The 27,553-nt window shown below is 36.7% G+C and overlaps 3 protein-coding genes, 1 long non-coding RNA gene and 1 other non-coding gene across 9 annotated transcripts in view; 3 read left to right on the top strand and 2 right to left on the bottom strand.

The window, feature by feature from the left end:
- The window catches only part of nol4la (nucleolar protein 4-like a), a 47,295-nt gene extending 36,697 nt beyond the window's left edge, over positions 1–10,598 (top strand). For 3 of the 4 annotated variants that reach the window (XM_008414399.3, XM_081609211.1, XM_008414400.3), the window contains exons 10-11: positions 496–685; positions 3,462–10,598. In XM_008414399.3, coding sequence (XP_008412621.1) covers positions 496–685; positions 3,462–3,697 — 426 coding nt within the window. In that variant the 3' untranslated portion in view covers positions 3,698–10,598. The remainder of the gene's footprint in view (positions 1–495; positions 686–3,461) is intronic. The other variant, XR_534107.3, reaches the window with a different exon arrangement.
- A 2,117-nt stretch (positions 10,599–12,715) lies between these two features.
- Positions 12,716–26,897, bottom strand: LOC103467737 (tumor protein D54-like). Of its 2 annotated transcripts, XM_081609212.1 has the most exons (9): positions 26,614–26,891; positions 25,584–25,699; positions 25,352–25,500; positions 24,717–24,764; positions 22,998–23,099; positions 20,982–21,008; positions 20,727–20,762; positions 20,596–20,644; positions 20,116–20,509 (listed from the first exon to the last, which is right to left on the bottom strand). In XM_081609212.1, the coding sequence occupies exons 1-9, from the start codon at positions 26,624–26,626 to the stop codon at positions 20,432–20,434; spliced, it is 618 nt and encodes a 205-aa protein (XP_081465338.1). In that variant the 5' UTR covers positions 26,627–26,891; the 3' UTR covers positions 20,116–20,431. The 2 variants fall into 2 exon arrangements, with proteins under 2 accessions (XP_081465339.1, XP_081465338.1); XM_081609213.1 differs by lacking the exons at positions 20,116–20,509; positions 20,596–20,644; positions 20,727–20,762; positions 20,982–21,008 and adding an exon at positions 12,716–13,431 and having other exon boundaries at positions 26,614–26,897.
- ppdpfa (pancreatic progenitor cell differentiation and proliferation factor a) lies at positions 16,636–18,800 on the bottom strand. The gene is made up of 5 exons (XM_008414397.3): positions 18,664–18,800; positions 17,979–18,060; positions 17,824–17,901; positions 17,640–17,733; positions 16,636–17,004 (listed from the first exon to the last, which is right to left on the bottom strand). The coding sequence occupies exons 2-5, from the start codon at positions 18,031–18,033 to the stop codon at positions 16,893–16,895; spliced, it is 339 nt and encodes a 112-aa protein (XP_008412619.1). The 5' UTR covers positions 18,034–18,060; positions 18,664–18,800; the 3' UTR covers positions 16,636–16,892.
- Positions 19,184–19,255, top strand: trnae-cuc (transfer RNA glutamic acid (anticodon CUC)). The gene has a single exon. It is a non-coding gene; the product is annotated as a tRNA-Glu (tRNA).
- On the top strand, positions 21,580–25,417 carry LOC145552279 (uncharacterized). Its single transcript, XR_014088272.1, has 3 exons — positions 21,580–22,237; positions 23,951–24,053; positions 25,337–25,417. It is a non-coding gene; the product is annotated as an uncharacterized LOC145552279 (long non-coding RNA).
- Positions 26,898–27,553: the final 656 nt, after the last annotated feature.

The raw sequence follows: 27,553 nt of genomic DNA, 5'->3' as shown, positions 1-27,553 counted from the left end.
TTACAAAATAAACATCAAGGCTGAAAACATAAAACTGTAACAGACAGAATGTTCAGTTCTTTGTGTGGGAAATGTTTGCGTGTTTTTTGGTGTTTAATCTTGATACATTAGTGGAGCTGTTGTCAGTCAATTGCTATGACAACCAGTCTGTGTGTAGAGTAGTCGACATAGAGTGAAAAATAGAATACAGGTTATTTTATGGTTTTTCTGTGTTATTTTTCCCTTTACTCTTTACTAAATTAATAATACCAACATCTCCAGGTTTTACTTTAACGGATTTGTTCTATCGCAACAGATGAAAATAAAAGAATAGACTTTTTTCCCTCCAGCTTTGTGCACATGCAAGAAATTTCCGCATGTAAACGACAACACGAAACATGTCTACAATAGAGTCCAAGCATCGACAGGTCATTCTGTTTAACAGATGGTCGTAATAATATACATAATCTGTGTACATTGTTCTACCCAAATTGAAAACAAGCGTATTTCTCCCAGGACGAGCCTGCCTCCGTTGACAAGCCCATCACAAGGGATCCAGCTCCTGTGGCGCCGTCAGGGTTCACTATCGCCAGCGCAGCTTTTGCCCAAGACCAACTTTACACCAACGGAGGCCTCAACTACAACCTGCGGGGATACGGGACAGTCGGCAGCACCCAGCAGAGCTCCAGTGCTGCACAAACCAACGGTGAGTCCAGAACAAACATGGCAGACAGAGGGGTAACTTTAATGCTTTTTAACGCCTGGTTCAATTAATTCAAAAGGACGTTAGAAAATCTGACCTCAACTTCCCTCTGTAGTGCTTTTACAATTTTAAATGGTCTTGATGAGAAAAACGAACCTATATCGGTAATCAGAGAGGAGAAAATGTTGTCACTGGTTGCCATGGTGATTCCTGGCTTTTCTAGAGAGCTCTCAGTAGGACAGGCAACAAGAACTGAAGCCTCGAATGAACAAGAGCTGTATGAAAACTGCAAGTCGTTCTGAACAACATGTGGAGTTGTAGAGCTTTCTAATGGAGACATATGCAAATTTATATGTTCCTGCACCATTTTATACAGGAAATCTGACAGATTTAAGATGCCATTTAATTCTAAGTTTGAAAGCTGTGAGCTGAAACAATGGGACTGAAGGTTGAATAAACTCAACACAAAACCATCAGTCCTACAGCAGCAGGAGACACACTGGGTAAAATAAGACAAAAATCCCTTCAAATGGATGTAGGAACTGTTTTGGTGGTGATGAAACTAGGAACACCTGAAAGTATTTTAAAATACTTTTTACATTTTTTTGCAGTTTAATGAGTGTGAGACATTATCACTGTGTGAGGTGAACATTACATGGAAAAATCTTTTTTTTAAAAATGCAATAAACCATAACTGTTTGTAATAAAAAAGTATAGCACAGATATGTATATAAAATGCATCTATATAAACTGAGAGATTAAAATAATAATTGTGAGATAAAAGTCAGGATTATGAGAACAAAAATCTGAATTCTGAGATTAAAATCAAAATTGTGACTTTTTTCAGTGGCCCTAATCCTCCTGTACTCTTATATTAGTACCTTTTAATTACATACAAAATGTTCTTGACATTTGAACATACATGGACTAGTATTCTTTTGATCTGACTTGACTTTCTTTATCTCTAAATTTTTATCAAATTTTGTCCATAAAATCCATTGTTTTGTTAGTATTCAGTTTCAGATTGATGATAAATAAACTCTGTTTTCCTCTCTTAAGCTTTATACTTCAAACTTGCAAAATTAGATAATAATAACCACAGTAGTATATTTCCTAAATATTCAATATTTTCAGTCAAACTTTATAAGTATATTTTTCTTTTCATGTAGTTTCTACAGTATAAATCCCAGCTTGTTCCAATATTTAACTAATATACGTTCACATATTGCAGGTCTTACAGCTTTCGTTGTCCACCTTCTGCTGTTTTCACTGCTCACACTGTTACTCACACTTCAACCACATCCGCAGTTTTAATGTTTAATCAGTTTTAAATGTTTCAACATGAAGATTTTACATAAAGCTATTAAAAAAACATGGGATGTGTCAAAGAGAAGGCAGATAAATGCCAGTAAGTCCCACTGAGGCAATGTTTTTAATTTCATCTGCCAATGACTTGCTCAGAAATCTATTTTATTTAAGATGTATGGAATAAATTGTTCAAAACGCTCGACACATTTATAGGCACCGCTAGTAAATATGTGCAAAAAGGTTTAGTTTTTATTCATATGTAGAAGCAGCATTATCTTCCACTAAAGAAGTTGATAGAGTTCATCTACCGTCCTGCCAGGCAACAGAGTGTAGACTAAATGTACTCAAACTAAAGTTTAGATTATTCTGTGTTTTCAGTGTGGCATTGTGTGAGGGCTTTGCACCTGTAGTGAATATGGATAATTAAACATTCTCATACAGTTTTGCCCTGAAACTGCATTTCTGAAGCCTTTTCTTTGTACCACCAGTTTAACTGTGCAGTGAAACTGATGTGAGTGCATATATTTATGTAAACAAATAATAATTTGTGGTGTTCACTTGGTAAATAAATGCTTGGCATGCCCGACTGTGGCTGTCCAGCTCCTATGGAACAACAAGAGAGCCAAAAAGATGCAAAATTTGACGGGTATTTTACATTGTTAACATGCAGATAGCTGCATTCACCACTGAAAGCCTGTGTAAATAAACCACAATGGCAGCCAATCACAGATGGATCTTCTTCATCCAATCAGAGTATTCCTTGGATGAAAGAGAACCAATCATAATCAGCTACTCAAAATACTCCTGGAAGTTCCAGAAATGAACAAACAAAACTGTAGGATTTAACAAAAACACAGCAAACCATAATACATGTGAATTTTATGCAAAATTCACATTTTGCACATTTTTGCACTTCAATTTGGGTCTCCAGTCCTTCAAAAAAAAAAAAAAGCCCAAGCTCTTAAAAACCCACCCAGACGTAAAGTAGGGCTGGACAACATGGCTGAAAAACGTGTAATGACATGAATGTCTCATATCAGTCGATGTCAATAATCATTGGTCAGTTTTTAGTTTCAAATATCTGAAATAATCCCGACCTGATGGCGTGACCGTTCCTGTTTTATCCACAGCTTTCACTCCACACTGTTGTTTTTTATTTTTAAACAATTATGAGACAAATAGGCGGAATTTTAAACTGCTGCTGTGGCAGATCGTCGCTAGGTAACCAAAGAGTGAGTGAGTTGCTAGGTAACCAAAGACTGAGTGAGTCAGTTGGTGCCACTCCACTTTGCTTTAGCTGTTAGAGGTTCTGGGTCAGAGTTCACTGAATATTCTATGTATTGAATCTATCAAATGTATTGATATTGATCACGTGTCTATCGTGATTTAAGTTATTATTGATTCATTGTCCAGCATAAAGACGTGCTTAGTTTAAGAAGTAAGCCGAATGTTCAATCTGTTGCCTCCGCAGGTCCCACAGATCTGAGCATGAAGTCCGTCGGCCCAAACTCCTCTTCGTCCTCCTCCTCGTCCTCCTCCGCCTCCAACAGTCACGGTCAGGGCGGCGGCGGCGGTGGGGCGTCCGCCCAGCTCAGCCCTCCGGAGGTGACGGCGGTGAGGCAGCTCATTGCCGGGTACCGGGAGTCCGCGGCCTTCCTGCTCCGCTCGGCGGACGAGCTGGAGAACCTGATCCTGCAGCAGAACTGAGTCCAAACCAAACCGTGCCAACGCCCTCCCCCCCTCAGCCTGTCCTCCTCTGTGTCTCTCACATCCTGGCAGACGTTCACACACAAAGACACGATCCTACATGAGCGATGCTGCAGTGCATCGTGGGTAACGTAGGCATGGAGCCTCCACCTGTTCCCACACGGCTATGTTCTGAAACATATCACGGGCTGAAACATGACGATTTATGCATTTGGTTGACCTTAGTGCCCTGCTTTGTGTAGCCATCCCATCAACTTCATCACACCAGTGGAAACCTCCATTTGTCTCAGGAAGCGATGATCAGAAAAAAAAAAAACAAAAAAAAAAAACGATGTGTATTGATGAGGTGTTGGATTAGTTTAACCCCAAAAACATCAAATTAGCGAATCAACACTGTTATTTCTGGTGTTAAACCAGAAAACGTGTGCAGTGCAGGTTTAATCGGGTTTTATTCTGAATCGAGTCATTTCTAACTTTAACACCGTGTTAACCTCAACAGCTGCTGATTTTACAACGTACGCCAAAAAAATAAAATAAAAAATACAAGAACGAACGAAAGGATTAACCTAAACACAGTGACAAAAAAAATCTGACAGATTTGTAAGAATGTCTTTAGCTAGGTTGATTTTATTTTCAGTTATTTTTTGTGTAAAACTCTCTATGGCAGGCTGTTTGTTGTCAAGGCAGAAAAATTTTAGGAAATGTGGGTCAGAAATCCATCCTGATGAATTAGAAAGTCGTTGAATTGGTTATTTATTCCAGTATTTCAATTCAAAGTGGAACTCATGTCTTATTTAAAATGATACGTTAATGTTTCTGATAATTCTCAAACGTAATTATTCCATTTTTTCCTTCCACTCAACTTTCCATAAATGCATAACTACAGTGGTCCGTGAACATGTAATATTCATATGTTCTGAGAAACTGATTTCTTTATTACATATACTTATAATAAGTCCCTCCAGGATTTCATGGTGATTTTTTTGTGATTGTTGTGGCAAAAAATGACAGATTTTTCAAATTTAAACTTAATCTGATCTTACAAAAACATTTGGATTGCAGCACATATCCTTCCCTAAAACAATGGATTTTAACATAGTTAATATTTAAAGTGCAATCAGGATTTTCAAGTAGCTTTTTAATGGAAAGTTTGGTGAAAGGAAAAAGTACAATAGCATTCTTGAGATAAGAATATTGGATTTTGGGCCTCCATCACATTGATAAATGCTTAAAATATGTATGGATGTGTAATTAATCTCTGAGTTTCACAATTTAAATTCAACTGGTGGAATAAATACACTTTTCAGTGATATAATTATTATTATTATTAACTGAGATGCACCTCTACTTGTCAGAGAGAAAAAGATTAATATAATATTTAGACTGTTTGGTCAGGAACCAGTGCTAGTGGGAAGTAAAAGAAAAAGGTGCAATATGGAGTTAATTTGTTTTTAAAATGAAGGAGTTTCACCTCAGCCGTCTTTTGCTCCAACAGTCGAGTTTGTAAAAAGAAGAGATATCTAATGCAGCATTGTAGCCAATTTCAATGTTGTTGTTCGTCGTCAGTGCCGACCTCATGACTGAGGCGCCATCAGTCGTTCTTGTTGTGACAGAAAGGACCTGGCAGAAAAACGAGACTCGATGTTGCACGTCTTGTTTTACTTTTGCGTGTTTTGAAGCGTTTTCTATAGGTTTCTTTTTTAAAAAAAAGGCACACAGAGTGAAGCTTAGGCGCGTCTGCTGCTGACAGGCTGCACGCACTCCTCCTCCCCCTCCTCCACCTCCCTCCGTCTGCCCGTCTGTCCCGACGACCTCGGCGGCGTCCCCGCGTTCTTCATCGCGTCCTGACACACGCTGTTCGACAAGAAGCAAGAGACAATCTGAAGAAGATGCGATCGCATCGCAGTTTACTCTCCCGGCTTTCTGCTACGGTGTGTGTTTGTACAGAGTGTCAGAGCACAGACGAACATCTCCTACTGGTGAGTCACTCGGCACAAAACTGTCTGTGCGTGTGTGTGTGTGTGTGTGTGCAGGTGTGTTTTCCAGCTGTCTTAATGTTGTGCTGATTTCGTGTTTGCAGAGTGGAAGTGGAGTGACCCAGTTTGTACAACCTGTGAAGATTTAAGTCAGTCAGCTGAAACATTCCTAACAGAAGCTGCGTTTCCATTACAAATGTGCGTAAATCTTCCACTAATGTCGCAAAATACACAATTTCGCAACTGCTGTGTTTCCATTAGAGGAGAAATTTAATTAAAATCACACCAAAAGTCTTTTAAAAAAACATGCCAACGACGGATGTAAACTGTTAAATGAGATATTTATAATTCAGTCACCAGTCAGAGGAGACGTCTGCGTTTCATTCAGGGGTTGGCGCAACATATGTGGGGATTTTGCAGATGAACTACGGATTTAACTCGTTGGATAATACACAACTTTTTATGAACTTTTTATGCTGTGAGAGCTCTGGTGGAGCCAGCTGCAGATTGCCTTAAAAAAACGAAACAAAAAAAAAAAACACACCATCATCCTAATACCACTTCCTGTCGTCTTCTTCGTTGTTTCTGCTAGTGGGAACGTCCGGCGGCTCGTCATATGACTCGTGTGATGAGAAAAAAGTGTCTTTATTGCAATTTTTGAAAATATATCTATTTCGACACGGCTGAAAAAACAACCACATCCTAGCCTAAGAATGTTTTATTAAAACATTTTTAAATTGGCGTGTTTCTATTAAACAAATTTTAATTTGTGCAATGCTGTCAATGGAGAGACGCCTGTGGTGCTACCAACTGCACTCATTACAAATAAGCACAAAACTCAATATTCCACTAATGTCGTAAGTAATAAAATTAAAATTAATTCATGGGTGATTAAAATCACCCATGAATAAGTTTGTTCTCGCGATAAGTCATTAAAAAACATGGCATGGCATCATCTTCCAACTACTTCCTGTTGTCTTTTGTGGTTTCTGCCAGTAGTAACATCCGGTTGTTGATCATGTGACTCCAGTGTGTCTATTGCAGATAAACCAATTTCGCTACGGCCATAAAACCACCTCACCCTAATAATTTTTTCGACAAGAGTTTTTTTTTAATTGCCATGTTTCCTTTAAGCAAATTTATTTTCATCATTTCAATTTGCGCAATTTTATGGTTAATGGAAACGCAGCTACTGACTCTTCGAGCGGCCACAAAGCGGCTTGCACCTTATCGATTAGTCTGAAATGATAGGAAATATATTTCTGTATCTTTAAAACTTTTCACACGTGTTTTTCATCCGTCTGGTTTCCAAGTTGAACTCGCATGACCTAACGGTTCTTTTATTTGTCTTCTTATGACTGGGCCGAGCAACATTCCCATTTACTTTCTATCATCTATTGCAAGTTTGGAAGCACTTTATAGCTCAGGATTAGGGAAATTTAAGATGGTGGCTTCAGCGTGTCAATACCTCATTTGAGATCTCAGCTTCAGTTCACACACAGATATAGCAAACATGTCCTTTTCCGTCCATGTCCTGTCCGAGGGGTGTTTCAAAACAGAGGCTCAGACCTGAACTCTACGTTCAGAAATGTCTGCAACATTTGTTTGGCATGTAGCGAAAATGAAAAATCTATTGCAAGTTAAAATGCAAAGTTTCTGTGATGTAAAATGAGACAAAGAGAAATAATCAAGGTATCAGTCAGGAGAAAGCTTCCTAAAGCATTAGATAGATGTGGGGCTGGGTTATAATCAATTTTAACGTTTAATCGAATTTTTGGTTTTTGAAGATTTTTTTTAGTGGAAAATATTGATTTTTTTTTTTTACCAATGCACTCTGGCTTTCCATAGTTTGAAGGGCGGCCATGTTGTTTTACAAGAGTGTTTTACAGTTTCTATTTATTTTTGATGTTGAATTTGGGTCAACTCTATGATGAAGGATAAGATTTTTTTTCTTTATTGTTAGAATAAAGTCATACAACTACAAAGCTGAAATAATACGAGAATAATGCCACAATATTATCTCAATAAATTTGTAATTTTAGGAGAATGAAGTACTAACGGATACATTTCTGAAGAAAATCAATACACACAGTACATTCCACCTTTCAGTTCTAGGGCTTCAAAAATCAGGACATTATAAAAATGATCTGATTCAAATCTAACTTTGTCTATAAAAACACACAACAGATTCCATATTATATGTCCCATTACTTATTAAATGAAGTAAAACTAAAACCATATATGGAGAAACTAAGCACACAATTTTTTCGTAAGGACGTTGTTCTTTGGTTTGCAAACATAAGTCAAGCTAGCTAAAAAGTTAGTTGCTCTGACCCCAAAGCACTAAACACTAGTTCTGCTAAAGCTAGTTTTTTCCTTCAATTCATGTTGTTTCCTTGAGTAGTTCTTGGTTCAGCGCCCCCACAGGTGAGAAGGGGAACAGCCTTTTTAATTAGTTTGGATCGTTTCACACAGTGCAGTGTGAAAGCAAACTGCAACAACTAAAAATGTAACAAATGTTGCAGTTTTTGTCCTTAATTGAACCAAACGTATCGGACTATCTGGTGCCATTTATAAATAGGAGTTTGTATACAGGCCCTCAAAACCCAGCTTTTATTTTGAGATTCCATTTCTGCTTATTGGCAAGCCATTTTGCATATTAACTAAATATTTAGCTTGGATTTAAATATTTTCTTATAGGCTAAATAGTTAGCCATGAGCTAAATATTTAGCTATAAACCAAATATTTGACTAAATATTTAGCAATTAGCTAAACATTTTGCTAATAGGTATCAGCTAAATATTTAGCTTCTGAATTAAATACTTAGTTTGGAACTCTGACATTTGTAAATGTATGAATAAAATGGTGAAAATATGACTGAAAAAAGAAAAAAATTACTGTTAATTTTTTACAGTGTAACTTTACTGTAAAACACAGCCGCAGTTTTCCAGTTAAGCTTAATTTTGATCTAATTAATGACATTGTGGGATCTGTTGTGCTTTTCTACACAGTTTAGGCTCAAATATTGATCTGATCTGATCATTTTCACCGTCGTCAGCAGCTCTGAAGCTGAATCTTTTCCGATAAAATCAGCTCGCCGCCTCCTCTGGTATTTTTGCGACACCCCTCAGGACGTAACCGCAGACGAGCGCTCACACGTCTTCCACGTCCTGTTCGTTAGCGTAGCAGAACCTCTCCTCCTCTCCACCTGCAGCTCAGCGCCAGGCTGAGGCCCGTCCGTCCAAACCAAACCCCCGCCTGCAGATCGGCTCCCGTGCCCTCCGACCCCCCGCTGAGCAAACACGTTTAGCTGTGTGCTGAAGTTACTGTGACCAACAGCGAAAAAACTTGTCGTCATGTTGTTGTTTTGTTATATTTCCCAACGACGCCCAATGATTTTTTGCTCTTTGTATTGACTTGACAATGTAATCTATTGGTGTTGACTAAAATGCCCTGGTAGCTTGTGGATTGCTAAAGTGGTCAGATAAATGTACTGTATAGCTGTACAAAGAGTGATAAAAGATGTTTTGAACCTTTTCTTTTTCTGTGGGTACAGCACTGTTAAAAAAATCAAAGTGGTTTTAGCCCTTGCCTGTTTTAACTTATCATTTTGTGATGGTCTGTATAACTTCTATTGTTATTTATATTATTTGAGTTGTTGCCTCTCCTGCACTGGTAAGAGACTGTAGCTCTGTGCAGGGGTTCGTACTGTAAACCTGTGTGAAGCTTTGTATTTTCCCTCTCTGGTTTTGGACTCAGTGAAAGTGTGATGTTTACATGTACAGTTTTTGAGAATATTTTGCGTTTTTTGTTTGTTTTTTGCATCTTATTCTTTCCCCCCCTCTCGCCCGCTCCTCTCATCTATCCTCCCCTCGCCCTGATCTGTGTTCATTCGCTTAGAGAGTTTTTGCTTTCTGTTGTTTCACTGCATCGTGACCTCTCCGACGACTCGGTCACGCGGTCAGAGCGAGCCGTGCACGACGGCGCTGTGGTGGCTTCCAGCATTTAAAATGGTAATATTTAAGAGAAAAAGGAAAAAAAAAAACACAAGGGGGAGCTTCACAACTTCTCAAAGTGGACCAGCAAAGATTTATTAAGGATTAAGATGACTTTAACAGTTTTAAACCCTGTTGTGGCCTAAACAGAGTGAGCAGAGAACGGTGGGATGTCGGTACATTTATTATTCTACTATAAGTGCTCGTATTGACTTAGTATCCTGGCGTGTTGTCGGGGAAAACTCCTCGTCCTTAATCCGACTGGTGCCCTGAAAGGTTCACTTTGACCTGTTGTAACATCTCCTGGTAACATGAAAGCCATTCCCCTCTTCTGGCCTTTAAAGGGGAACCCATAAACCTCAGGAAATACTGATTCTCCGACTTTAGTTTTATCCACTACTTTCTTCTAAAGTGAGATTTAAGTCTCTAAACTTAAAAAAAAAAAACATTAACATTTATATGAGATGTCTATTGTTTTGTACATTTATCATTGTGATTTAAAGGTGGAGCTTTTTCCAGTACCTGTGACTTAATATTTTGGGTTTTTCTTTTTTGAGTGTTTATTGGTATTGATATTTATTAATATATGTGAAACTACAAAAAGAAAAAAAAAAAGACAAAAGAAAAGGTTGAACCTTTTTTTCATTGGTATGTTTCATGCAAAACCGTCCAGGTGAGATTTTCTCTGCCTCTTACATATCACTAACGAGGGACCTGTGTTCGTTTGGAAATAGCGCTTTTTTTCAGTGTTGCATCAACGCTATGAAAAACTAAAAACTAAAAAAAAAAAATGGATAAAAGTAAAAAAACAGTGAGAAAAAAAAACAGGAAGCAAAACAGTGGTTTACCAACTGCAGAGCTGCGAAGCTCTCCTCTTCTCCTGAGATGTCAGTAATTGAATAAAACAGTGCGATGAGCTATCAAACTGAGATTAGTGTCTGGTTTTTATTTTCTCCTTTTTTTGTCTGCAAATATGTCAGGTTTTACGGACGTCATCTACTGTCTAATGTATTCTCTGCTTCCTACACTAGAGGGCAGCAGAGAGTGAAAAATCAGCTGACGAGCTGCAGGAAACACACCAGCCTAATGTTCTCTAAGATCATTTATCGGCAGGTGGTCATTAAAGCCTGATTATGTACACCGGTAAAATAAAGACAACAGAAATAGTTTGAACCCCCGAAACTTCTTTAGGCTTTTTTTTTTTTTAAGAAATAAGGAAATTTCTGAGCTCGAAAACTTTAAAACTCAGAAATGTTAAGATTAACTTCAGGAATTTTCCTCTAAAAAAGCGTTAAAATTTCCACGATCCAAAAGTCGAACATTTGATATAAAACACTGAGAAGTTTTTAGATTAATCTCAGAAATGTTCTAGTTTCAAAAGCAGAAAGTTTTAGACTTTTGAAACTGAAAATTTCCAAACGTTGGAACATTTGTGACTTTTGAAGCTCAGAAATGTCCTTGTTTTTTCTGGAACGTTTCTGAAATGGCGCTAATGGAAGAAGAACTCGCTGCGGTTCGGGTCTTTCTGTTTTAGTGATCCACTTTCCTCCGGGACAGAGTGAGTCCATGTGACCCGTTTAAAGTATTTGTCACGGCGGTTTCATCTGGATCGGCTCGCGCCTGGCAGGATTCTCAGCTGGTTCTGCAAACAGAGCTTCGTGTGAAACTGGACATCGTGTTTCCCCAGAACCGAGCCAAGACTCCTGACCAACACTGACCTCATTGCTGCATGTGAACACTGTTTATTTACTTTTGCTTATTTACTTTGCCAGTTATTATAATTAAGAGAATAAAGAGTGAAATTCTTATTGGACTTTTTAAATTATTATTAGAGAAAGATCATTTTACAATTTTGAAAATAAAAATGATTGTTCCTGCAACATGTAAATGTAATTCTTTACACATTCAGCTAAAACATCTCTGACGAGAGTCATTATTATCTACAATAACTGAAGAACTTGAACCAATATGAAATACAATGACATTTAATTTCCATTTTTAATCAATAAAGTATTTTTGAATGGAATTAAATTGAATACTTTTATAGCATTATATAAACAAATGCAGAAGTGGAGCTTCAGTCCTAAATAAAGAAATTAACTAGGGCTGCAACAAAAGATTATTTTAGTTACCAATCAGTTACACTGACGATTAATCGATTAATCAATAGTTACACTGACGATTAATCAATTAAAGAAATTTGGTATATTCTGCAGACTTTTTTTTTGTTTCAGCATTTCTTACACATTAGGAATACATTAATAGATGCAAAAGAACAAATAATTAAATTCCTTTTTTATGATAAGATAAACATTATGGGCTAAAATTCAACAACATGACATTCCTTTAGTGTTTTTTTATATTTTGAATTAAAAATATTTATCCTTTTGTACAATTTTGTCTTGTTTATCTAAGAATGTTCTGTTGTCAAATTTCCTTTTTTTGAGTCTTGATTTTCTAGTTAACGATTAATTGATTACTAAATAATTATTTTAAAAAAACTATTGATCACGATTAATCGTGATTAATCATTCCAGTCCTAAAATGAACCAGTCTAAAATGAAGGGGAAACACTTTTTAATCATGTTTATTGATCAACTTTGAGCATTTTTTTGGGCAGCACGTTTCAGTGTTTACAGTTCAGCTGTGAACCGAAAACAAAATGGATCCCTGGACTCATCTGAGTGACCTTTCACCCAGATCCTGGTCGCCTTTTGGGATAAAAACAGAATTGAAGTGCTTTTAACTCAGTGATTAGTTACATTATTTATGACAAAACTGATGAGGATTTTAGTTCCTGCATGAAAGTTTTATTTGAGGTATTTTAATGTTTTCTAGATAGATTTTGACTTGTTGATTCCAAAAAGTTTATTCTTTATTCATCAGTAGAATGATTTCTAAACAACATTTAACGAATTATAAGCTGTTTCAAGGGGACATTTTTGGGAGCATAACATTTTTTAATAAAAACCCAAACAAAACAAGTGGATTGTTGTTTTTCTGTTTACAGAAGGAATATGCAACAAAAGAAACCAAAAAGAGTAGATCTAGTTTTACGCAGAAACTATTTATTTACGCTTTATGTTGTTATATTTAGTGGGAAGTTTTAGTAAAATATTTGACCACAACTGGCCCTTATTAGGACGTCCCCGGTCTTGTTGGGGCTCGAAATGAAAATGAGTTTTAACATGTGACAAAAACTCAAGAAAAAAAAAACATTTAAACTGCAAATGAATTAAACAAACACCTTTTGCAAACACTTATTTTTTGGGGAAAAGAGCCTCAGCTAAATTCTCTAAAACTGCTGCAGATGTTGGTGTCGAAATGTGTTTTTGTTGTATTTAAGACCAGAGAACTTGGCCAACAGACGGGAACACAAACAGAAAACACGCCGCGGCGATAAACTGATGCCAGCATGCAGCTTTTCCCCTGAGTGGCTCGTGGGCCCAGCGGGTCCATCCATCCGCCTCGTGCTGCTGATCAAATATAACCCTAAAACAGGACGACACTTTAGACCCCGAACAGGAACGAACCTTTTCACCTGAGCTTAAAATATACAATGAGTCACTGAGTCCGGTAAAGCCTGCATGTCTCTTTCCTCTCATCTTATCTTATCTGTGTGTTTGGGCCCCGGATGTCGGACCGGGCCGGGCCGGGTCGGGTCGGGTCGGGTTGGGTCGGGCACCTTTGGCCCAGATTCTTGTAGAGCCATCATGATGGACAGATGCAGTCGGAGCTGCAGGAAGCAGGCAAGAGCTGTTCCTGCAAATAAGGCAGAATAAAGAAATTATAATTCATAACTAAAAACAAAAGATCTGATTAAACTACAGCGTAGCTCGAGAACAAGATGAGGAGTTAAAGTCACATCCAAAAACAATTAGATTTTTGTTCTCCAAAAGTGAATATTTGTGAGGAAAAACTGAAATTTTCTACAAAAACAAGGACATTTCTGAGCTTGTAAAGTCAAAAATTTGCAAGAAAAAGTTAAGATAATTTCAGATTTATATCAGAAATTTTCTTGAGCTTTTTTTCGAGATTTAGTTTAGAAAGTAAAAAAAAAAGGACTTTTGATATTAATACCAGTTTGAAATGAGTTTGGAAAGTTGAACATTTTCTACTTTTCAAACTCATAAATTCCCTAATTTTTCTAGAAAATTTCTGAAATCAATCTTGACATTTATGAGTTTTTTTCTCACAGATATTTCAGACTCAGAAGTTTCCAAGTGTTTTCTAGAACATTTCTGAGATTAATCTAAGGTTTTCTGAGTTTTTTCTCATAAATATTCAACATCTGGAGCAAACATTTTTTTAGTTTTCTATGGAAATTTTCTGAGATTAATTTCAAAATTGACATAGGAGTATTCTCTATTTAAATGAAAAGTGAAACGTTAAAACTATCAGAGAAAGAACGATTACACTGCAAAAATGCAAAACCTTACCAAATATCTTGGTCCAGTTTCTAGTGCAAATATACTTGAAATAAACAAAACTATCTTGCAGACAAATTACTTGTAAGTTAGTTTCGTCTTATTTCAAGTGCACTTAGATATTTGCAGTAGAAACTTGACCAAAAGTACTTGATCAAATGATGTGTTTTTGCAGTGTGGCAGCAGTAGGAAGTTTCACAGACACCTTAAAGCCAAATGTAGCTTCTATGGAGAGAAAAATATCTGGGCGAAAACAAAAAGTTGTCAGTTCAAATAACAGAAAATAATGCAAATTGGAGAGTAGCAAAAGAAGAAAGTGAGAGAAAATGATCAGTTTTAGTAACTTTCCTTCTTTCTTCCATCTCTCTGTGACTTTTAGCATTATGAACAACATTTTATAACTAAATCAGCTGCAAATGTCTCCACAGCTCCGTCCCTGAGTCGTCTGCTGATCTTCCGTTAATTAACTAAACTTCACAGGCGCTGGATTTTATTTAGGGCTGTCAGGGTAAATGTGCATCTCACGTTGAAGTTTTTATTTTTCTTAAAAAGCATTTCTCTCCCTGTTTCATCCCAGAACGATGTCTGATCCGGTTCCAGAGCCAGAGTGCTGTTTGCATTTCATGTTTGAACAGAGAAGTAATCTTCCAGCAGGACTTTGGTCGGTCTATTCTTAGTTATCAATGTTCATTTTGGCTAAATGTTCACTGTTTGTTGTAATTCTCAGAATAGCAGGTACTGAGAATCAATGATTTCATTGATTTCTTTCTGCTGCCAGTATGGCAAGATTTCTGAGTTTTTAATGTTGCACCACTCTAAGGAGATAAGAAGACCCTACGACTCAAAACGTGCTGCTTTTTATGCAACTTAATCTTCATGTAAAGTTTTCATATCACTGAATATTTTGGTGGCGATAGTCAAAATAAACAAAAATCTAATTATAGTTGAGGGGTTAGTTTTGACACTGTTTGGATTTTTAAGTAAAGCTTAAGCTCTAAATTATTCATACCGGCTAAAAGTTTAACCAAACTAAGACCTGCTTTTTTCTTTCTAATGAAACAAGCATCTCACAAAATATAATAGAACAATGTAAGGTGTATTTTATTTGGAAAATACAATAGAAATATCCTTTTTTGGAGTGCAAGAGGAAGAACGGCTGAAAATTTTAAGTAGATGTACAAAAAACATGTCTTGTTTAGTAGAGTTACTGCAGAAGGGATTTTATAAATGTTTCTCCTGAGCAGAGGAACTTCAAACCCCTTCAGAGGGAAGAAACTGAAAAACTAGTGAATGGAGATTCCTAGGTTTAGATTTCAAAGTTTATGGTAAGTTTTCACCTTTACGGACACAGAAGTGCTTCTGTAAGGTCAGACACTGACGTGGGACAATTGGCCTTCCTCACAGTTTTCACTCTAATTCATCCCAAAGATGATCTAATCAGGCCTGAGGATGATGATGTGGAAGATCATGACTTAGACTACAAAAAACACAAAATCACACCAAGTATTTTGATTTAGTTTCTAGTGCAAATATCTTAGTACACTTGAAATAAAACAAAGCTAACTTACAAGTAACCTTTCAGCAATAGGAGCTTGTTTTAAGTCAATATAATCCCTTAATATTGATCAAAAAGTACAAGTTCTACTGGCAAATTATTTAACTGATAACTTGGGGAAAATGTTTTGTTATTTAAGTGAAGCAATCTTCCTGTGGAACTAGAACTTGGTTGCTAGATGACGAGCTGGGCTTTGCTGGGGTTGCTAGGTAACGGAGCACTGCCCGGCCATCTATCGTGAAATAATCTGCCAGTGGAATGAAAACTTTTTCATCAATATTAAGACGTTATTTACTCAAAATAGTCCCATGTCTTGCTGAAACGTTTAAGTTTTAATAAAAAGTTCTTTAATATTGATGATAAAGTACGAGGTCAACTGGCAGCTTGTTTCACTTGTGACCAGATGTTTTTCCAATGTTTTAAGTTAAATAATGTGCCAGTGGTAATAATGCTTTTTCATCAGTATTAAGGACAAACTTATATATCTTGCTGAAAAGTTACTTGTAAGTTATTTTTGTCTTATTTCAAGACAAAACAAATTAGTCTTGATTTTTTTTGTCTAGAAACCAGACAATAGTACAATTTTCTGTTTTGCAATGTGTGTATTGATCACTTTGTACAATTAACAACAATGAGGGACTTAATTAAAGACGTCTGGGTGCAGTAAGCACCTTGTTATTTGGTTTGAGTTAATCTCCCTGACCTTTCCTCTCCATGACGTCTTCCTCAAGCTGCTGACCCACATTAAAGCTAAACTGAGACGTTGCATAAACTGCATTTCCGCTTGAATTAATCGTTTCTAATCATGTCAGCGTTGTAAACAGATTAAGTCCATTGTTGAGTCACCTGTGTTCTCTCTAGGTTATATAAGCCAAAGCTTTGAATGAGGGAAATATGACGCTTACTGAAAACATTAAGTTATTGTTTTATTCTCACTATATAAAGGTTAACAGATAAAAAAAAAAAAGTGGTGGACAAAAAAAGCGGTGTTTAGAATATAGTTTTATTATCAGTTGTAATTTATTACAACATATGCATAAAAAATGTTTTTACATATGAGCTTTTTATAACTTTTGGTCAATATATAAACATACTATATACAGGCAAAAAGGATGAGGAAACCCCATCAACACGACCGCCATCGTTACATCTCCATTGCTGGACTATGTGAGCGGTGGCGAGAGGGTGGTGAGGAAGGTGCAAAGGAGGAGGAGGAGGAAGAGGAAGAGGAGGGTTGAGCACTAGGAGGAAGTTGGTGGGGGGGACATAGGTTCATGTTTTCCTCCGTCGCTGCTTTCGCTGAGTTGTCTGGCGATGCAGGTCACCTGTCCGTTGGCTAAGGTGTAACCGTTCCTGCAACACAAACCAGCCTTTAGTTTACCATCAGACAGCATAAATGCCCCCCCCTCACCCCCCCGTGCAAAAACACAAAGTCTTACCAACTATTTTGGGTCTATTTCTAGTACAAATATCCTAGTACATTTGAAATAAGACGAAACTAGTTTACAAGTAACTTTTCTGCAAGATATAGGAGCTTCTTTTAAGTAATTAATTTCTTAACATTGATGGAAACGTGCTAGTTCCACTAGCAGATTATTTCACTTATAACATGAGGAGAGATGTCTTGCAAGTGGCCCAAGTATTTTTTTCATCAATATTAAGGAATTATTTATTCAAATTTCCAAATTCAAAATTAAAAAATACTTTACTGATCCCAAAGGGGATTTTAAATGTTGTTGTAACTCATATTAATTCAAAATCTTTAAAGAGTTGATGTAGAAAACTTAATATTGATGAAAAAGTATCAGTTCCAATGTCAGACTTTGCCACTTATTTCATGATCTACAAGCTCCAGTTTTCTTGCTCAAAAGTTACTTGTTACTTTCATCGGATTTCCTGTGTTGTAGCGGAAAGTAGACCAAAAATACTTGGTGAGATTTTATGTTTTTTTGCTGTGTAAGGTGGTTACATCTGCATAAATCACTCACTTTTGATTTTCAGATCCATTTTGCATAGCGAGCTGGTTCTGCTTTGCAAAGAAGAACGAAGTCCACCAGTGACCGGAGTCTTGCCTCGGAAGTGCTACAAAGAACAAATGTTTATTTTTAATTCAGATGTGATTCATTAAGACGCCATTTTGAATACGTTTCAACAATTTGCTGCTTTCCATACCTGGGTGGTGTGGAATAACCTCCCCAGTGTACTCGGCGCTCCCACAAGAGCTGCTACTGGAGTTGGACCCGAGACGTCCTTTTGGAAAGAAATGGTAACGTTTAATTTTTGTAGACTTATCTAAAGATACAAAGCATTATATACGCTTTACTTACTTCTATAGTAGTCGTGTGTGGCGACGAGGGAACCACTTGATGGAATTGATGCCATTTTCTCCGACTTTCAGTGGAAAATAACCTAAAGAGGAAAACAGACACGTCAGACTCAACCATTTAATTTCCAACTTGGAGCCTGTTCAGTTTAAGTTAACACTCTTGACCCAGTTATGTTCACAGAGTTATAAAACAGTAACAGGTGGCTCTGAGTGTCAGGTTTCCCCAAACTCAAATTACAGGAATGTATGGGAGAACGTGCCCATGTGGTGTGCATGCACTGGCTGCATGACACACTGGGTGCATCCAGACTCAACCTCCAAAGTCATGAAAGAAATATAAATCCTCATTTTCTACCATTGTTAACTGAAAAATGTGTATCATTGTGCAGAGACCAGAACCGGTTCAAGGCTGTACAGCTTAACTGTCTGAACAGCAGATGGCTTATAGAGATTTCACTGATCTATGCCAACACTGCACGGCCTATAAGCACAGCAAATGACGCACAATCTAAAAGTAAATAATGTACATTTTGCTACAATTCTTTAAATGTATTTATTCAGGGTTAATTACTAAGGTGAACAATTGAGATTTTTTTCTATGCAAAACAGTTTTTAAAAAAAACACACACACACACAATGAAAATGTACTCTAGAAAATGTACTCTAGAATAATTATTTTAACTTACCTTTAGAGTGGGTGGATGATGGTTGCACCAGGTGCGGATGGCTTGCAGTAGAAGAGGGGTAGATGCAGGCTAACTATGGCCCATTTGTGGACGAACAACCTGTCTGGACCGCTGTGGATCACTGCACTGCTGTGGTCGCATAGGCTGGCCCACGAACCGCTTTTATAGCAGCAGGCGCTCGGCTCATGGGCGGGGCTTGAGTAGGAAACTTGAGGATGGGAACGTGCTTCCCTGTGGTCCGTCCGTGACACGCATAAGGTGGTCACGGTGACACCAGTGCGCTTAGGGAGATTACACAGGCTTTACTTAACCCGATGGCAACCAGTGCAGGACTTATCCCCGTCCCTGTTCTGAACCCAGACAGAACTAGAAAAGTAGTCATGCACAGAAATGGGCACCGGCTGGGGAAGAAATGCCTTAATACACGTTATAAAAAAGAAAATAACTCCAACCGCCCTCAGAATACCACTGCAAAGTTGTCTGCTTCCATATTCGATATGCATCAGCTTTATGACGCACATCCCTGGTGGTCTAGTGGTTAGGATTCGGCGCTCTCACCGCCGCGGCCCGGGTTCGATTCCCGGTCAGGGAACGTAACTTTTGTATTTCTAGAATAGGTTAAACTTTATTAATCCCAGAGGGAACATTTATTTATTGACAAACTACTCCATTCAAATTACTAGCAAATTCAGGTATAATCATAAGCAGATATGAAATTTAAATACATATACAGAAGTGTTAAATTATAAGCAAGTTAAATACGACCTAAATAGCAAATAAATAAAATAAGCAAATTAGAATTTATTTTACATCCTGTTATTAAGCCCTTAAAAGGCTGTTGCACAGATGAATGATCCGAATGACCTTATTTCATATATAATTTTCTATTTATAGTGAATGAAAATAAGTTTCTCCGTGTTTAAGACCTGGGACATGTCAATACTTTAACATTTAAAAATTCCATATCGTTTATTTAAGCTTCAGGAACTGTAGAAAAAGTAAAGAGCACTTGTAAGCCGACCTAAATAAAAACATATAAAATAAAAACGAATTATCTAGCGCCACCCAACGGTACATATGGGATATGTCACTTATGACGTTTTTCAACTATGTACATTTATTTAATCATATAAATCGTCACTGTTAAAAACTATTTAAAATATAACAAATATTTAAAAAATAATATTACTGTGCATAGATGTATTTAGTTATTTTAAAGTTAAAACTTAAATAAAACAGAAGGCACATGAAATAAGCCACCTAATATTTGATTTTTCACTTTTAAACAATTGCATTATAATTATTAATAAGTTTATTTACAAATTATAAAACAAAAGAAGCTCCAGTTCCTGTCAGATTATATATAAAATATACAGAATCTATATTTCTAGGCTACTTTAGCTATTTTTATATCCATTTCCAAAATTCATAGAAGTCAACAAAGACATTGAATGTATTCTAAAGACTTTACTTGAAAAATCTGACATTACAAAAATACCTCGTAGTACATCTGATTTCAGAATATGGAGATACAGGCATGTCAAAAACAACCAGCATATTAAAATGAACAGATTTTATCACGTTATGAAACATTCAAAGGTTTAAATACATCTTAATTATTTACTTACACAACTAGTATTGTACATTCAATTTCTTAATCTGCATCAACAAAGAAACTGGAAAAAAACAGACATACATATTGATGAGGGAGAGAATTCACATTTTTAACTTTGAAAAATTTTAGTGATTTGCATAAAATCGATTCATCTCAGGTTTGGTTGCGCGAGGATCTTCTTTCAAATCCAGACGCCTCTTCGCTGTTTGACGCGCCGCCAGTCACTTTATCCTTTTAATTCAGAAATAATTTATCATAACTTAAACAATATAAATCATATATTGTGTTTTTTATGTTTGTTTAACATCAACACTCACCTTCACACTGCCAACAAGTTCTTCAATAGACTTGAATGTGGACGAATGCCTAAAAATAAATATTAACAATTAAATACTCCATTAAAGACGTTGAATACAAACTTATTTTTAAATATATTGTGATGTTTTACCTCATAGATGGCACACTAATGGTGTGGCTCAGGGTCCTGAGTGGAAAAAAAAAAAAGATATAATAATAAAATGTTTGAGGGTAAATTGTACATTTTAAGAAGGAAAACTTAAATATGTGAATGATCACATTTTTAAGTTTTAACTGAGCAGAATATAACAAATATGATCCAACAGCATTATGGGCAGTTACAAACTAAGTAACATCTTTATTTACTTCCTCCCTAAAATGAAGACGTTTGAAGCTCAGATCTTACCGTGGCGGGCTTGGAAGAGGCAAGGCTCTGTTGAGTTTGCAGCATAAAACAGAAAAGAAGATGCAAAACAATGTTGTTATTGAATTACAGTTTGAATATTCTTTAAAAACGATAAGGTGATGCTCCAACTGCAAGGTTGAAATGAGGTTAGTCTCTGGACGGCGTAAAAAAAAAAAAAAGCTAAAATAAATAAAAATATTATAAAAAATGTCCCATTTAACATCCAATTAAAAATACTTTATTGGTCTAAAAGGGAAATTAAATAATTAACATTTGACAACAACAACAAATAAAAACTTCTGTGTATCTTAAGACGTCATTAAGATCCAACTTGACCAACTTGGCATGTTTGTGGTTCTTTATTCAAACAGACTCGGTGGTTTCACACTAAATGTGAAGCTGATGTGTCCAAACCAAATCAGTGCCAAATTAACATTACAAGATGCTCATTTTAATGCTTTACTATTTTTTTATTTTGAAATTCTGAAACTTAGCAATTCATTGTCCTAATATTATTACTCCATTTCAGAGGTGGGTAGAGAACTCAAACATTGAACTCAAGAGCAACACAACCGCAACATGTTTCTAGTAAATTATACTGAAATCAGTGTAAAAAAAAGTCTGCTCAAGTTCTGAGTAACTGAACAAAATCATTTAAAAATTGCATAATTTGACAGACTAAAATATAAACTTAAGCGGATGTTTTGGTATTTTAAATATGAAAAAACACAATCAATCATATAAGTTTCAATATAAAACTTTAACAGCAGGTGTGAGTCAGTCTGGTGAATTTTTCATTAAAACATGTTTGTTTTTCATTCAGTGGGTAAAAATCCAGAAATTTTACTCAAGTAAGAGCAGAAATACTTAATAAACAATGTAAAGTAAAAGCAAAAAGTACAGCGTAGTAAAAATACTCCTAAAAGTACATCTTTTAAAAAAAAAGTTACTCAAGTGAATGTAATTGAGTAAATGCAACTAGTTACTACCCAACTTCACTATTCTAGTAATACGACTTTACTCTAGTATTATTTCAACATTATTCTGATTTATTTAGTCTGTTTTTGAGTGTTTGTTTTTCCTCCTTATACTTAGTTTAACTTCTACATTATTATTTTTGTTGCGACCCAAAGTGGGCTACTGCCAGACCGGTGCCAGAAGGGACAGCCTGTCAGCCTGACCTCAGATTGACCTTTGACGGATTGAACTGAGGAAACCTGAGCAGAGGTTTTGCTGCAGCTCAATGGAAAGAAAAGGTAATTAGACGGTTTGACTCAATCTTCCTCCATCAATTTATATTTGTAGAGCTGAAATGTCTGATTGTAGCTGTAGTTTGGTGCTGGATGTGAAGCATTTTAGTTCCCAAATTTCTCAATCTTAGAACAGCAAACGGTTTAGCACCACAACACATTACAGATCTGCTGTTGTCATAGCAACCTTCCCGACCTCTCAGGTCTTCTGGTTCTGCTGTGCATCCCCAGAACCAGAACCAAACATGTAGAAGCAGCATTCAGCTTCTATGCACCACAAATCTGGAACAAACTTCCAGAAAACTGTAAAACAGCCGAAACACTGAGGCTAAAAACCCTCCTGTTTAGAGTTGATTTAAAATCCTAATAAATTGGACATTAATCAACATATTTGATGTGTGTTGATGATTTTGATGATGGGACTTGACAAAATGTAATGTTTAATTGGTTACTGTGTGATGTTTTTATGGTTTAAAGCATTTTGAACTGCCTTGTTGCTGAAATGTACAAATAAACTATTAATTCATTCATCACTGTTACTAATGTGTAAAAAACCAGTTTAAAATAAATAAGGGACACTCAGCCTGACAGGGGACAAATAAAGCCTGGCAGCCCACCAGTCTTACAACACACTGGGAGGAACACCTTGTAAAATAATATACTTCAGCATTTGTTGGGTATGAAAACCGCATGACTATTTATAACTAAACTACTTATTGAAATGTTTCTCTCCGTTTTCATGCGACCCAAATAAAAATGGGCTGACCTCATCTGCGACAGCCTTCTGGTGATGGCCACGCCCACGTTGGACAGGGCATCAGATGTCACCTGACCGGCTTGAGACAGGCCGTCTCGTGTCCTCACGTATCTGCACATAATAAATTAAATCAGTCAGTGTGATAAAACAAAGCTCTGTGGGTTTCTGACTGTTTAACAGCAGCAACCACTAAACACAGAAGGCAAACACTGTTAACAGACAAAAATGTTTTAATGTGGTAAAAGTACCACATTAACATTTTAACTTCAGTAAAACCACGTACTTGCTTTTAAAAATACTATTGAACATATAAGTTCTTGTTGAATGTATTAGCCTAATAAAATAGTCTAGAATATCATCAAGTCTTTCTTGAATGCATCAATGCTGCAGCTAATGCATGTTTCTGTTGTTTACAATCTGACAGTTTTCACTTGATTCTGTGCCTCAGAAATGCAGAGTTAAATGCCGTTAAGCAGAATATTCAGAGGAAACAAAGTAAAACCAATGTGTTATTTTAACTGCAGTGAAAACAGTCAAGTTGTCTGATCATTTTCACTGACATTTCAACTCCAGTTTGCCATCAACTCCACAGTTAGAAAATACTCTATATTCATCCTTAATGGGTCAGTAATGACTAATATTTTAATTTCCTGGCACCGTTTGCAAAATTGGACCCATTTTTTTAAGCAATTAAGTCGATTAAGTCATTAATTACTTTAAATCAAAATAACGCAATGTGACGTGAATGAAACTCCACATATTTCTGTGAACAAATTACAAAAATATAGTGGAGTTGAAAGTATAGATAATTAATGTAAAATGAAGTGGAGTAAAAGTCAAAAGTAACTCAATTAAATCTACTTAAAACGGCAGTATGTAACATTTATAATGTATATTTTTTGACATGCATGTTGAAACTGTTGTGTCTCACAACATACTGACGCTCCTCTGCCTTCTCCCAGTGCTATCTAGAAACAACCAATCAGAGCCAGGAGGCGGATCTTAGCGCTGTCAATCATGTCTGTGTGTGCGTCGTGTGCAGCAGAGGCTGTTCTCAATCCTAAGGTTAGTTAGCATAGCCACCGGTGTCTGTGGATAAAGTTTTCCTTTAACGGTAAGTAGCTTCTCCGCCATTAGCACATTTAGCAGCGCGTTCACAAGGTTGGTTGACAGCACTGAGATCCTCCTACTGGCTCTGATTTTTGAGAAACTCAAAAGGAGCTTGATTTCTTCACAGATTATCTGCCTCATACCGTCATAACCTGGTGATAGTTTTAACAAATATGTAAAAAACTTTTATAAAAGTTACATACTCCAGCTTTAAGTAAAGCGTAGATATATTAAAATTGTATTTAAGTACAGTAACAAAGTTCTTGTACTCCGCTACATCCCACCGCTAGATACAAAAGCAACTCGTAAACAACAATAAGCTTCATGTGCGTCAGCTGTCCATCTGGCTGCAGCAGATCCTTCCTCCTCTGTTTAATACAAACACTTGAGGCTCGTCATGGTGCGACTTTGTAAAGCCGCTGCCTCTTCTGCTAAGTCAGGCTGTGGGGCTATTATCAGGGCACCAATCCTATTTGACCCGCAAAATCCCATCAGACGGTTCTTAGAAGTGATCCCTCTTGAGGAAACATGCACAGAAATAAATGCCGAAAAGATCCAGTTGTTTTAAAAAGCAAATAAATTTCTGGGGATGATTAAACCGTGATTCTATGGACTCACACGCTGGAGTTGCTGATGTCCTCCAGAGTGGCGGAGGCTGTGAGGTATCTGAAACGACAGGACATGCAGAGGTCGGCAGATTAGTGTGCTGACTTAAGAGGGCAGCCCTGATCATTGCCAGGTTGCCTCTTCTGGTTATGTAACCATAGCAGAGTTTCCATCGTCCATAAAATTGCACAATCTGACATTTTGATAATAATTTTGCTTAATGGAAACGCGGCAATGCTGATTTTTTTGGTAAGCTTTGGTGCTAGAATGAGGTGGTTTTAGAGCCGTATCAAAATTGGTTTATTTCGCAAAACTAAAATTTTGCATCATGAAACACATGAACAACAACCGGATGATAGTACAGGCGCAAACCATGAAGAAGAACAACGGGAAGGAATTGGAGGATGATTGAGCTGCATGTTTTTTAACATGTTATTTTTAACATGCGTCTGATTTTAATTGTGAAACTGTGTTTTTCCAACAACATTTTGCGTATGTTTGTAATGAAAATTCAGCTTCAGTCATGATAAAACAATGCTTAATAAAACTGGCTCTATGGTACAGCTACATCTTAAATGACCAAAAGCTTCACTGAAAGTTAATCTAAATCTTTGATTCTGTGTTTGTGAAAGGCTGGGTGAACCTACGGAGCTGAGGTCTGGACTTCCTGCCAACCTTTGGAGAGATTCTGCTTCACGTTACTGAGCGGACTCATCCCCAGCTGCCTCCTGATGTCTGCCGCATACTTCTCTTTTGCCAAAAGGACTTGCCTCAACGTCTGAATCTCATCCTCCGTCTATGCAGGAGGAAAGAACAACAAATTCAGGAGGGAACTTTTTTTTTTCTTTCCTTGCTTGCCTCTGAATTGAGCTGCATTACCTTTGTAAGCTCAAAACGCAGCGTGTCCCAGTCATCCTCCCTTAGATTCGTGTGTGAACATCCATTGCCTGTAATTCTTGTGGAGAAGTTCAGCGATGAAGACGTCCCGTTAAAAACTTAGAGACAGAGGAAATATCAAATTAGTCTGATGTGAATGGCAAATCAAGAAGGAAAAGTGAAGAATATAGATTAAGATTCAGCTGTAATCAGTTCAAAATTACAATGTTTTTTTTAAGAATGAGTACTTATATCTTAAATAAATGTGAAAGAGGGGTTTGAGATGATAAAAAAAGTTACTGATCTATTAGTCATTAGTTACTTAAATAGTCAGTAAAAGACAGTCAAATCAGTAAAATTTTTATAATAATTTTCTTTTTTTAAATAACTACTATAGATGCACTGCTGCATGGAAAAATTAAGCTTTTGCTATTCAGAAATTAAAATTGAAGATACCGTGTATAAAAATGGAAAACGACACAAAAGAGGGTGAGAGGGAGAAATCATTCTAAATATTATTTCAGATCCACATATGAAAAACTAATTCGAAAAAAAATGTCTGTTTAAATAAATTCATATATAAATAATAATATACCATCGTTCTTCCTAAAGTTTCAGCTTCTGTTTGTCTTGAATTTAAAGGATATTTCTATCCTAAAGACACCTAAACTACTTTCTTTAATCAAGAATTTACATTTGGGACGGCGATTCCGACTCGTAGTTGTAATTTTAGCAGTAAATATAGATTTATAGGAACGTTGCATGTTGTTAATATTCACTGTAGTGTTGTTCCATGTCGGAGCTGCTATCCTCGGTGCTGAACTCTTCCCTCACTTTCTGCTCACCAGCTAACAGGCTAGCCGGCTAACGGCTAACCTGTTGCGTGCAATGCTAACGTCAGCATAAAGTCACCAAAACTAGCAAACGACTAAAAAAAACCTCGTCATTAACCCTCTAAAACCCTCTAAAACCAACCAAAAGCAGACATATAATAAAAATGCAATACCGTATGATCAATGCGAGTTGGTCTTACCTTGTCGGCTCATCGCTGCTTTGTTCACTTCGAAGTGTTTTAATAAGCTAACCGCTGCCAAATGTCTCCATCCAGTTAGCTGAGCTCTGAGAATAGCAGGGGGCAGTCTGATCACTCAGGCTATTATTGGTTTCACTCTCTCACACTCTGTAATCTCAGTAATTGACAACGGCAGGATATAAAGAGATCACTATAAACTTATGCCAGCTTCAGGCATCTCTGTTTGTTTTCACCATTTCGTCGCTACACACAGGGGCGAAACTACACATTATTCAGGTGGATGCGAAAACATAAATCGGCTGAACTGAACTGAACTGAACTAAACTGAACTGAACTGAAGATAAAAGAAAAATATTGAGAGCTCTAAACCTGCTGGCTCCAGTCTGGTTTCTCTTCGGTCGCAAACTAACATTGTTCCTTTATGATTATGAAAACACTGCCTTGTGTATTAGTGTTATTCATGCACAAATGCCTCAGTGAAAACACAAAAAAGCGATTATTTCACAACAAACATGATGTCATCAAATGGACTTTAGAAGACACACAGGCTCTAGAAAAAGCAATCCAATAACTTAAACATATTCATATTTAATTTAACCCCAGTTATATCAAAGCCCAGATTAATTCAATTATTGAAAGTTGGTGGGAAGAAATCCGTGATTTCATCATGTTTGGGATTTTTGCAGCATTCCCTTTCCCTGAGCAAGCTTGTGGTAACGGTGGAAACAAACAACCTTCTTTAACAATTTATTTTATCAGAAAAATCTAAATAGCCTCTTTAAGTGGATATTTAAATTTAGCTTGATTTTTATTTGCCTCTGCTTGACCATTACATGTTCATTATTTTTATTTTTCTCACATTGTCATTTACTTGAATTTTATTTCACTAAACTGTTTTATTCCTTTTAGTTTCAGCCCCTTGACCATTAACAATAAATGT

Source organism: Poecilia reticulata, chromosome 7, assembly GCF_904066995.2.
Source record: "Poecilia reticulata chromosome 7, P_reticulata-male-v2, whole genome shotgun sequence".
Lineage (NCBI taxonomy): Eukaryota > Metazoa > Chordata > Actinopteri > Cyprinodontiformes > Poeciliidae > Poecilia > Poecilia reticulata.
Note: the sequence above shows the minus strand (reverse complement) of the source record. Positions and strands in the feature narration are given on the sequence as shown.